This window comes from Dipodomys merriami, unplaced genomic scaffold (assembly GCF_024711535.1).
Source record: "Dipodomys merriami isolate MVZ:Mamm:240054 unplaced genomic scaffold, mDipMer1.0.p SCAF_38, whole genome shotgun sequence".
NCBI classification, from domain to species: Eukaryota; Metazoa; Chordata; class Mammalia; order Rodentia; family Heteromyidae; genus Dipodomys; species Dipodomys merriami.
In genome coordinates, this window is record NW_027205381.1 from 5133881 (window position 1) to 5146555 (window position 12675).

A 12675-nucleotide genomic window follows, 5' to 3' on the forward strand; every position below is an offset into this window, starting at 1 on the left:
GGTAATTAAATTTCTTATCAAGCATTGTTGCCTCCTCCTCTGTTTTTCCCCTACCATCCCTTCCCTTCCACCTCCACAATTACACTCCCCCCCCCCACCAAATTGTAAAGTTTTTCAACATAGTGTCTTGTACTTCTCATTGTTGCAATGGGTCTCATTGTTGCAATTTTTTTCCCTTTCCCTCCCCAAATTATACCAACATCAAATAAGTGAAAACCAGGCTATATCATGGTAAAGCAACAAAAAAATCATGGGGTACCTTATACATTAGAAACAATAGCAAGAAAGAAAAAACTAGGGGCTGGGAAGGTGGCTCAGTGATAGAGTGCTTGCTTGCATGCGTGAGGCCCTGGGTTTGATTCCTCAGCACCACATAAGAAAAAAGAAAAAAGCCGGAAGTGGCGCTGTGGCTCAAGTGGTAGAGTGCTAGCCTTGAGTTGAAGAGCTTAGGGACAGTGCCCAGGCCCAGAGTTCTGGCCCCACAACCGGACCCCCCCCCCAAAAAAAACCACTTATGTCCTTATCTTGGGGTTCATTTCGCTTAACATCATCTTATTTGACCTTTTCTGCTTGTCTCAGACATACACTAGTTATTGCAAATAAGGGAAACCATGGGACCTATGTTTCTTTGGGCCTGGCTTACTTCACTTAATATAATTTTTCCAAGTCTTTCCATTTCCTAACAAATGGGGCAATGTCATTCTTTCTGATGGAGGCGTAGAATTCCATTGGTCACACAGATTTTCTTGCCTGTGCTGGCTGCAAACCAAGCTTCAGATCTCAGTCTTCTGAGTAGCTAGGATCATAGCCACTGCATATCCAGTTAAGATACTCATTTTAAAGGTTTCTGTGGCCAGGTGCCGGTGGCTGACACCTATAATCCTAGCTACTCAGGAGGCTGAGATCTGAGGATCACGGTTCAAAGTCAGCCCGGGCAGGAAAGTCTGTGAGACTCTTATCTCCAATAAACCACTAGAAAACCAGAAGTGGCGCTGTGGCTCAAGCAGTAGAGCGCTTGCCTTGAGCTGAAGAGCTGAGGAACAGCGCCCAGGCCCAGAGTTCAAGCCCTACAACCGACAAAAAAAAAAAAAAAAAAAAGGTTTCTGTGGGTTCACATTCTAACTATTCTACTACTTTGAGGAAGGCTAAAATGTTTGAGTCATGGGGCTGAGGTACAGCTCAGTGGAAGAGCACATGTTATTAGCATGCATGAAGTCCTGGGTTCAATCCCCAACACTCAATCCCACAAATTTAAGTCATGCTTATCTTATGTAACTTTTACAGGCAGGGTTAATGGTATTTCAGAAATAATGACATCCAAGTGGAGGATAAGGAAGTCAAAATGCACTTGACCACAAACCAAAATTCCAATAGAATAACAGAGGGTCTAACTCCAAGTAAAGTAGTTTTTCATTCCACACACTGAAGCTTAATTGCATGCACATCCTATGCAAACACAACAAAAAAACTACAGAAACTCATATAAACAAAAAAGGAATAAAACATCAAGGTCTCTTGATGGACTATGCTGGCTCAAAAAAATTTAAGACCAGGGGTAACAATGCTTGATAGAAAATGTACTCGTTACCTTACTTATGTAACTTTAACCACTGTACAGTATCTTTACAATAAAAAATGTTAAAAAAAAAAATTCAAGATCCTAGATCCGGCTTCCTCTCTAAGCCTCTGTAATATGCTAGGGAGCCAAAACAGTGGTTATACCAGCATAACACAGATCCCTATCAGGAAAAATGTATGGTGTCCACCTGAAAACCAGCCACATCATTCCATTCACTATAGCCACCACACAATGCCACATGTAAATAACACATTCGAGGACTTGACTACTTGATGTTTTGGAAGAAAAGTGACTTTTTTATCAAAGTAGTTTGTTTCCTGTCAATCTTGTGAGAATTGTTTCTCTGAAAAGTTCCTGTTTGGCCAGATAGATTGGCCCTTGTTAATTACATTTCAGTTATATCCTTTCCATGCTACATCCAGTTAGAAGTTCCTTGAATTTTAGTTACATTCTGTTAGTTAAACCACATCCTTTTGCAGATTATGAACCTAAACTCAGCCAATGTGAGCATAAGGGCAGTCTGCTGACTTAGGAATTAATAACAGAGCAGTGTTCCTATTCTGTGAACTTGCTTGCCAGATTTTTGGCTGATGGCATACCCTTCTGCTAAAGTAAACTTAGCCTTGTAGAGTTCCTTTTGAGTTGGTGTCCTTATTCCTACATTACACCTCAACATACCAAGCTATTCATTTCTAACAACTTTTACACACCACTTCCTAGAATTGGAGGTGGTGCATTGTAAACACTTAAGACTCTCTCCCCTGATCCCTCTATCAACATTAACCAGCACTGTCCTCATGGAAACCACCACTGACTTCTATCAGAGAAGAGTCTGTCTTCTTTAGGTTCATATAAATGGATTCACACAGTATATGTGTTTTGTTTATGCAAGCACTGGGGCTTGGACTCAGGGCTTCACACTCTTGCTTGGTATTTTTGCTCAAGGTGCTCTACCATGAGCCACATCTCTAATCCAGCATTCTGATGGTGTTGGAGAGAATTGTGGACTTTTCTGCCCAGGATGGCTTCAAATTGCAATCCTCCAGATTTCAGCCTCCTGAGTATTTAGGATTACAGGTGTGAGCCACCAGCACCTGGCACAATAGATACTTTGGGTGTATAGCTTGTGTTACCTGACAGTTACCATTCAACATTTGTGTAATTATTCAGTGTCCTTCCACTTTATTTTCAGTGCTAAGCAAAGTGCCTAGAATCAGAAGATGCTCAATAAATATTTGCTAAAATAATGAGTGCAGTGCCAAGTACATAAGAAACACTTAATAAAGCAAGCATATTACAGATATGTTTCTTAATAAAATCACCCGGAATCTTTTTAAGAGACTTGTAAAAGAACTCAGGTCCTCATACTTTCCCTCAAGCTTTTCTCAGCTTTTTCCACTCACAGTTGGCACTCTACCACTTGTGCTACACCTCCAGCATAAAGATGGAGCACTGTACCTGATCCAGTGTGGTAAATGTTGTATGGTAAGGAAACATACTCTGACTTATTAGTATTTCCTTATTTAACATTAGTTTGGAGCTGGTTGAGAATTTCCAGGCTACAGGGCTTGTGAATTCATTCTCAGTTGTTATAACAAAATACCTGAGGCTGAAAGTCCAAGATTGGCTCCAACTATTTGATCTCTGGTGAAGGCCTCAAGGCACAAAGCACAAGGCACAAAGCACATGGCTAGTAAGAGTAAGAGCATGTGCAGAAGATATTCCTTGTCAAGACAGGAAGCCAGAGGAATTCAGGAACTTGGTTTGCTCCTCTTGTAGAAACTCATGGGGTCCCACAAGTACTACATGAATATTCCTGAGGATGCTGCCTCCATAACCTAATCACCTTCCACTAGGTCCCACCTCCTAAAGGTCTCAGTACCTCCTATCACTGCCATACTTGGGGACCAAGCCTCTAGCCTCTAGCTATGAACCCCAGCTTCTTTCATTCTATATCATGCCTCTGAGCTCACCCAAGCTGTGTATACATAAACTTATTTGTCCCTTTTTACTGCCTAGGAGTGCTCTAGTGTAGAGATGTACCTGTTTCTCCAGACCTCCACTAATAGGCACTGGTATGTAGAGATTATGAACAGGGTGCCTAAGCCCTGAATGTTCCATCAAGCCATCAGTGAATGGCCACACCAACCTTCTTCAGTCAAACCAAAACCCTTGGCACCATCCTTCTCTTTTTCTCTCTGATCTCATACCCAACCTATCAGCTGAAGGTTTGTATCCTCTTCAGTCAGGATACTTTTATCTTTACTTCATTCTCACTGAGTCAGGCTTCATGCTAATATCTCACAAAAGCTCTTAGCATGCTTAAGGCTACCCTCTGCTCCATTACTCAGATGGCTTCCCACCCACAACTCCATCCTATCTCAGCCCAACTACTCTCTCTGAATTCCTCCCCTCTGGTTGCATGGCCACCTTGTACTGTCTGAACACATACTTTCCCATCAAAGGACCTGAAGATCCAATCTCTACCTGTCTTGCTACGACCATTTCTAGGTATCTTCAGACACCCACGGATGCTAGAAGAGCCATCATTACACAGCAAGATCCAGATGTTAGGGACCATTTTCCCAATGGTTTGAATATTCTGTAAGGTTTAGGGCAATCTCTATCAGCTTTTTTTTTTTTTTTTTTTTTTTTAAATCAGGACTCCTCCTTAATCTGTTTTATTAAGAAGTCTGTCTAGCCAGTCATGGTGACTTAAGCCCATAGTCCCAGCTACTCAAGAGGCTAAGGATCACTAGAGTTCAGAGACCAGCCTGGGCAACATACTTCCACTTCAAGAAAGAAAGGTAAGAGGAAAAGAGGAAGAGATAGAGGGAGCAAAGAAAAAGATGAAAGGTAGGGAAGGAGGGGACAAAAGAAAGATTTGCTTAAAATACTATGCAGCAACAAGAAGGAAAAACTACTGATGAATATTATGACATGGATGAACCACTGTGCAAAGTGAAAGAACCTAGACACAAGAAAACACATATTATATGATATTGTATAAGTCTATTTATATAGCTATTTCTAGAAAAAGCAAATCTATGAAAGCAATTCAGTGGTTGACTAAGACTAGGGAGAAAAACAAGAGATTGACTGCAAATTGGTATACAAATGTTCTGCTGAGTTACAATGTTCCATAAATTTACTAATATTACTTGGATTATACACTTAGAAGTGGGTGATTTTATGACACATAAATTATGTAAAGCTATTTTTTTAAGGAAAACTAATGGCTTACCTACAATAACCAAAGAAGTAGGGCTTATATTACATGTTGACCAAGACCTATAATTTAGCTTTTAAATAAAATACACTATTACAAGAGCTGCACAGTGCTCTTAACCCAGTTTGACAGGACCATAAAAATGGATTAAAGGTAAAGTACAATAGTAAGATGAGGCGGGTGCCGGTGGTTCACGCCTGTAATTCCTAGCTGCTGAGGAGGCTTAGATCTGAGAATCGAAGTTCAAAGCCAGCTTGGGCAGGAAAGTCCGTGAGACACTGATCTCCAATAAACTACCAGAAAACTAGAAGTGGCGCTGTGGCTCAAGTGGTAGAGCGCTAGCCTTGAGCTGAAGAGCTGAGGGACAGCACCCAGACCCAGCGTTCATGCCCCATGACTGACCAATAAATAAAAACTACAACAGTAAGATGAAAAGAAAACTTTCTAAGCTCTTAAGAGGGAGCTGTGGGCTGGGAAGGTGGCTCAGTGGTAGAGCGCTTGCCTTGCATGCATGAGGCCCTGGGTTTGATTCCCCAGCACCACATATGCAAAAAAAAAAAAAAAAAGAGGGAGCTGTGAATATGTACATTTACCCACTACATAGCCCAACTCACCCATGCTTACAATTTAAAAGCTTTTCTCAGCAAATTTTGCTAGCCAGAAGTCCTTCCTTGCAAACCAGTTTCCATCTCTACAATGAGCAACCAGCCTCTTTTCAGTCTCCTTACCTGGAATAGTATGCACTTCATCCAGTATCATGAGGCCCCACTCTTGGGTTTTGAGCCACTCCATGACCCGCTCAGCCTCCCAGGACCTTTTGGTGGTGTGGCCTAGCATGGAGTATGTACTGATTGCAATGGAGCAGCCTATGGGCTTGTCCTTGGCATCTGAGGTAAAGCGGCAGATCTGGCTGTCATCAATGGTAGACCACATCTTGAATTGGGCTTTCCACTGTTCTACAGATACGGCCGAGTTGCCAAGTACCAAACAACGTTTTCTGACAGTACATGCAGCAGTCACACCAACTAGGGACTTCCCAGCACCTAGATGAACCAAGAGCAATCCTATTCAAAGCCAGGTTGAAACACAGGATAGGGAAAGGCAGAATGATTCAACAGCACAGAAATCTGGGCTGGTAATGGTCCAAAGAAGGATTTACTTTTCAGCCTTTCTTCTTTCTTGTTTGTAAGGAAATACTAGCTAGTGCTGCTCCCTTCTGTAGCTCCTTCCAGGCATTCCTTATATATGGTGAAACTGCAAAAATGTCATTTTAAATATGGGCAAACTATAAGAGGAGCTTGACTGTGGTCTTCAAACAATAGTGCTTGGCATTGTATGCCTAGCATACATCCTGCATAAGAGGAACTTGGCAAAAGGCAGCTGTTAATTAAAAAAGCAGATAGGGCTCTGGGATGCATCCTATTGAAATTCTACAATCTTTTGAGTTTCCTACCATCTACTGTCTGAAGACTGAGGTGAAAGTAATTCCCTCAGATGAAGTTTATCTGGATTCATTGCATATTTATGTGGAAATGTCAGAGTGAAATCACACTTGTAAAACTAATATACAACAATGAAAAAAAGTTAAAATTGAAAACTCACTCTTTAAACATAAAGTTCAACATCAATTTTTCCTTTATCATTAAAATAACTCAAATCTTTGGTTTGTGTACTTAGGAGACTTGTTCCAGAATGGGACGCCAAGGTGAGCCTGTTGTTGCTTCTGGCTAGAGCTGAGACTAAGGACAAGTGAGGATGGGCAGATACCAAAAGGACTGCCACTGCCTTTTCTCAGACCTGTAAATATACTATCATAAACCCTCTAGAAACAAGCAAAGCTCGTGGGCTAAGGAACCATCAGCCTGATTTCACAGACAAAGAACCTAATCCCCTGTGCCCAACAGTAACCCACCAGTATAACTGTCCATCTCACAGCCTACTGAAGGTTTTTTAACTACCTATATCACTTCCCAAGACTTAAGTTACTTAGCTGACCCATTTATAGAAGACTCTACCCTAGCTGAATGAGCGTCATTAAATCCCTCAGGCCTAGGCCAGGGGCTACACAAAGTAAGCACTCAATAGTTAAGTCAAGAATCCTGACCTTTTTCTGGAAAGAACCATGCCATTTTCTGGCAAGATGAGATTTTGAACATTATACAGTAGGTAAGCAGAAGGCTGGCAGATCCAGACAAAGTAATCTGGATCACTCAGGATCCACTTACCACAAGGAAGAACAATGACTCCAGACCGTGCCCGCCCATTCCCGAACATCTTCCGCAGGCTCTTCTCCTGGTAGGGTCTGAGGACAGCTGTAGGTTTCAGGTCAATGTTGATATCGGGGTTGACAGAATCATTCCGGAAGTCATATTCTGCCAACAGAGGGTACTCCAGGTGGATGCAACGTTTCTGGAGTTCCTCAATCATTTCCTGAGGGATCAACATGAAGACTTTATAATCTTAAACTCCAAAGCATGCTCAGAAACAATGTACACTCTAAGACACTGGCATTTTATCTAGATGAATATAATTTCAGATCTTGCTTGTTAGGACGTAGGTTAAAGCACAAAAAAGTAACTCAAACTAGCAACACTGTCAAAGTGAACTCAGTTTTAGAACCTGTGTGTGTGTATATGCACATGCGTGCGTGTGCCAAACCTAGTGCTTGAACTGAGGATCTGGGCACTATTCCAGAGCTTTTGTGCTCAAGGTTACACTCTTAACACTTAAGCCATACCTCCACTTCCACCTTTTCGATGTTCAATTGGAGGTAGGAGTCTATTGGACTTTCCTACCCAGGCTGGTTTTGAATCAGGATCCTGAGATCTCAGCCTCCTGAATAGCTAGGATTTAAAGGCACTGGTGCCTGGCTTTTGACCCTGTTTCTCATATTCCCAAGGAGATTGTGGAACCCAGATATCTAACTTGAGGAAAAAAGACATTTCTCCATCCGGAAGAATGGTACAATGGCCCACAGTAAAAAGGGACAACAACTGAGGAACCAACAGGGATCCTTCCTTACACAGATTACATAGATTCACTAACCTGCTTGACTTCAAATGACACTGTTTGTGTCTCTTCTTCTTCTTCTTCATCTTTATCCATTTGCTCATAGAAGTCAAACAGGTCTGTAGGGATGTCAGATTTACCCTGTGGATCTGTCGCCTGGGAAGTTGAAGGCCCACTGCTGCCATCTGCACTTTTAGAAATCTGTAAGAGAAAAGAAGGATTCTGGACATGCACACATTTAACACTGTTGTTTTCAAGCAAGACCTCAAGCTGCAAGGTCTACTAGATTGCCAGTGCTGGGTTAAAAGAGAGATGAAATCCCAAATGCCCAAACTCCCAAAGACCCAGAAGCCCACGCACAGCAGATTTGCTTGTGAAAGTCTCAGTGATGAGTTCAGTGGCCTCCCCCTCAGCATTCCTCAGGCGGCATTCCCGGATCACGGGGTCTTGAAGAAGATGTTGGATGACATCCGGGTGGGAGCTTTCAACAAAGTACCTACAAGGGGTGAGGAAGGAAGTGCCTACTGACCAGCGCAACATTTCCAGCAGATTACACCACTCACTTGATCAGACTGTCTTGAATAAGTGTCCCATAACAGCTCTCCCAACTTGTCTGCCTTATTAGAGATAGGGGTTATAAGCCATGACATAACATATGAGGTATGAGCAACATCATTTTAGAGTCAAGGCAGCAGGACCTGAGCTTGGCTTCAGGTAGGGGAAACACAGTGACTAGTGAATACATTTCCTACTTGAATCACATTTCTTGTTCCTCTGAATGTGCTAGCATAGAGCTGACAGTCCTGTCCATAACTATTCCTCACACCTGGTGTGCACAGGATGAAAGTGCCTTGGGCCAGGACTGTCATATAATCTTACCTGTTGTGCTTCAGGACCAGTTTGACTTTTCCATAGCTGACAGTACATAACTGCAACAACAAATAGGCAAAATTAGCAACATTCACTCTTTGTCATATCTTATGTCCCAATCAAGTGAAGAGCTGAGTTTACTTTAAAAAATCCAATGTACACTCACATCTACCCAAACATAGCTTTTCCCATTGGTTTCTGCTTTTTGGAAGCAAATTTTTTCTATCTAGCTTATTCTTATTCTCATCTCTTAAATTGTAAAACATATCTTAAAATACCTTCTGTTTCTCATTTCCCTTTCTATGCTCTCAGCCTACACCCAGTTCTGGAGGCCCCTTCTGCCACACCAGTATTACTACAGGTCCCAGCGCACATTGGGCACAGAGCGTGTGCTCAGTAGTAATTTGCTGCATAAATAAAATGCAGTTTCCTAGCTTTGCCACCAATGTTCCTATTTTTCTACGTAAAATGTAAGGGAATGAATGAACCCAAGACCAGGTCCACTGAAAAACATCTTGGTCCTTTTGTTTTTTTATTTAATTTTATTTTGAGACAGTATCTTCTTGCCCAGTCTGACCTCAAACTCATAATCTTCCTGCCTTAGCCTCCTGAGAAGCTGGGATTATGGATAAGTACCACTGTCTATAGCTTCCTGATGGTAAGGAGCTTAAATTCTCTCAGGATCCCAATCTTCTGGAAGGAATCCCATAGGGGTTGTATATTGGTCATAAACACTTGACACTCAGACCATCAGAGCATTGCCTCAATACTTAAAGTCCCTGTAGACAGTTCTAGCCAAGACTGGGCCCAGCCCAAGTGCTGAGGCAGGCTCATTCTGGGAGAGGTGTTCCCTCCACATAAGAAAAGAGAACTGAGCCGGGCGCCAGTGGCTCACGCCTGTAGTCCTAGCTACTCAGGAGGCTGAGATCTGAGGATCGAGGTTCAAAGTCTGCCCGGGCAGAAAAGTCCGTGAAACTCTTATCTCCAATTCACCACCAGAAAACTGGAAGTGGCGCTGTGGCTCAAGTGGTAGAGCGCTAGTCTTGAGCTGAAGAGTTGAGGGACAGCGCTCAGGCCCAGAGTTCAAGCCCCACGACCAACAAAAAAAGAAAAGAGAACTGTCTCTAAAGCTGCTGCCAGCTTCTCTTCTCTGGCATCAATGCCTGTGGCACTTTTCTGTCACTCTAGATTTGGGATCTAAATCAGACTTCCTTTAGGTTAGCCATAGGCAACAAAAGCCATTGTGCCATCTCTTCGGAAGAGTTAGGCATTCATCTATGTGCAATTACTGCTCACACAGAAGGCTCTTTACTGAACAACCTGAAGGTCTTTTTCACTTTCCCTAATGGAAGTCATTGACTTTGGGTCTCAGGTATTTAATTGCCTGCTACAAAGCCTACACAGACTGATGATTTAAGCAATAAAGATTTATTTTCACAGAATTATAGAGCCCACAAGTCCACGATCAAGGTACTAACAGATTCGGTTTCTGCTGAGGGTTTCCTGGCTTGTGGATGGTTACCTTCTCACTTCGTACTCCATTATCAAGACACAAGCAGAGCTTTCTGTTTTTTCACAGTAAGGACACTACACTAATCCTATTAGATGAAGACCTCACTCTGATGGCCTTTTAAGTCTTACAAAATGTAATCATACTAGGGTTTAAGTTTTCAAAATAAAACTTAGGGTTAATCATCATCTCCCATTTGGGGCTGTTTTCACAAATAACTCTCACCATAATGGACCTGAATTTTCCTTCACTGTATTATTAGCAGCCAAGGTTGGGAGAAGCTAATGGGAAGCATGGCCTCATGGCCTCAGCCACAGCTGTATCCAGGGGAGTAGCAGTTGGGTCATCGGTTATGCAACCCACAAGAGATATGAACGAATGAAGATCTGTGAATTTAGACCATGTGTATACACCACTTGTCCCCACCGTTATCACATTACCATGGCAGTAGCTAGGCTCATCCCCACTTGCCTTAATAAATTGAATAATTCCATCTGGAACTCCAGTCTTGCTGAGCTTTCTGAGATACTCAGTGATATCACTGGTTTGCAGCCCAACACTGACAGCTGCATACAGGGAGTAGGCAGTTAGTTTGTACTCATGCACATGGGTTGGACGACAAACTGGTTCTGCAATAGCCACCAGGAAATCTTGAGCATATTTGTAAACTGGAGAGAAGGCTTCCAAGAAGATGTGGCCATCGGGAGCCTGATAAATACCAAATGAACATAACAGACAAGAAATTAATGAGCTACTTCTAACTACGTAGGAGGCTGAGATCTGAGGATAATAGTTCAAAGCCAGCCAGGGCAGGAAAGTTCCTGAGACCCTTATCTCCAATTAATTATACAAAAAAGAGCTGGAAGCCAGCATCCGTGGCTCATGCCTGTAATCCTACTCAAGAGGCTGAGATCTGAGAATTGCAGTTCGAAGCCAGCTGAGCTCAGGCAGAAAAGTCCCCACGAGACTCCAACTAATCACTCAAAAACCAGAAGTGGTCCTGTGACTCAAGTGGTAGAGTGCTAGCCATGAGCAAAACAGCCCAAGGACAGCACCCCAGCCCTGAGTTCAAGCCCCAGGGTGGGTCATAAAAAAATACATAGAAATTAATGACCCAGAGCTTTACAACGTCGGTGCGGGTGGGGGGGGGTGGTGGAAGGGCGGGGAAGGAGAAGGATTGGGATTGGGGGGGAGGAGGAAGGCTGGGAAGGGATGTGAAGGGTAAACCAAAGGATGAGGCTGCAATGCTTGGTAAGAAATGTACGCATTATCCTGCCCATGTAATTGTAACCCCTCTGTACAGTATGTTCACAAATAAAATTAAATTAAATTAAAAAAAGAAATTAATGACCCAGAAAGACTATCAGATCCCCATTATCATGGTCAAAAAAAAAAAAGGAGAAGCTGCTCAACACCAAAAATGATGTGCAACCAATCCTCCAGATAACTACAGGTTGTTACTTTAATCAGATATAGAGGAGTAAGGGGAAAACAGAAGGAAGTTTTCCGAAGTTTTTTAAGTTGAGCAAAAGCTAGTTACCAAATACATGTCTTCCACTCAAATTCCCACCCAAAAGCCAGAAGTGGAACTGTGCTCGAAGTGTCCCGTGATTCCCCTGAGAATGCTCGGGAGTGGGCTTGCCCTCCAGCTTCCTCCAGAGGCCAGCTTACCACCCAGAGGGGCCTGGAAGCGTGGTCGTCCTTCAGGGGCATCTGCACCCTGTAGTCCTTGGCTCCATATTCGTCCACTTTGGTGCCGGACTCATCCACTTGCTTGCCGGCGGCCGAGGGCACCGCCTCCTGAGATTCGTTCCCAGGGGCGTCGTCGTCGTCTTCCTCCTCATCCTCATGGTGCCTCTTCTTGGACTTCTTCTTGTCTGCGGACGGACACAGGAGTGAAGCCCACAGCCAGCCATTCCATCAGCGCCGCGGGCCGCAGTGCCGGGCGCCGCCTACAAACCAAGCCCGGTATCGCTCCTCTCCCCGCCCCCCACACCGTCCCGCACAGAACCCGCAGGCGTGTGGGGAGGCCACAGCGCGCCCTCTCACCGCGGTCTCTTTTGCCCATGATAAGCGACTACAGCAACTCAGCCCGAGCACACGGCGCCGCCAGAAAACTGCGGCGGGTACTCTCAGAAGCACTTCCTGTTTTCACCGGAAGCTAGGCACCACGCCGGAAATTCTGCCTCCAACCCTAATCCGGGGTGGGTAGGCGGGGCGAGCTGGAGGCCGGTGGTGCGCTAGAGCGTTCCTTCTCCGGAAGTCCCATTCCTTCTCCGGAAGTCCCGTCCCTTCTCCGGAAGTCCCGTCCCTTTCCTTCTAATGGTGACCGAGATCTTCTCTTCCGACGGGCAGCCTTAGCAGCTGCGACGATAGAACAGCGGGCGAGTGAAAGGTTTATACTCTTGGAACTTAAATTCTTTTCATTTTGAGTTGTCGGCAGTAAACAATATGGTATTAAGTTCCCTAAGAGAAAAT

General features: G+C 43.8%; 1 protein-coding gene across 1 annotated transcript in view; it reads right to left on the reverse strand.

Moving 5' to 3' along the window:
- Ercc3 (ERCC excision repair 3, TFIIH core complex helicase subunit) overlaps window positions 1-12367 on the reverse strand; it is a 29623-nt gene extending 17256 nt beyond the window's left edge. The window contains exons 1-8 of the mRNA XM_069989449.1: window positions 12247-12367; window positions 11869-12074; window positions 10669-10905; window positions 8697-8746; window positions 8178-8313; window positions 7854-8018; window positions 7034-7238; window positions 5537-5851 (exon numbers count right to left, since the gene is read on the reverse strand). Of these exons, the coding sequence (XP_069845550.1) occupies window positions 5537-5851; window positions 7034-7238; window positions 7854-8018; window positions 8178-8313; window positions 8697-8746; window positions 10669-10905; window positions 11869-12074; window positions 12247-12265 (1333 nt within the window). The 5' untranslated portion in view covers window positions 12266-12367. The remainder of the gene's footprint in view (window positions 1-5536; window positions 5852-7033; window positions 7239-7853; window positions 8019-8177; window positions 8314-8696; window positions 8747-10668; window positions 10906-11868; window positions 12075-12246) is intronic.
- Window positions 12368-12675: the final 308 nt, after the last annotated feature.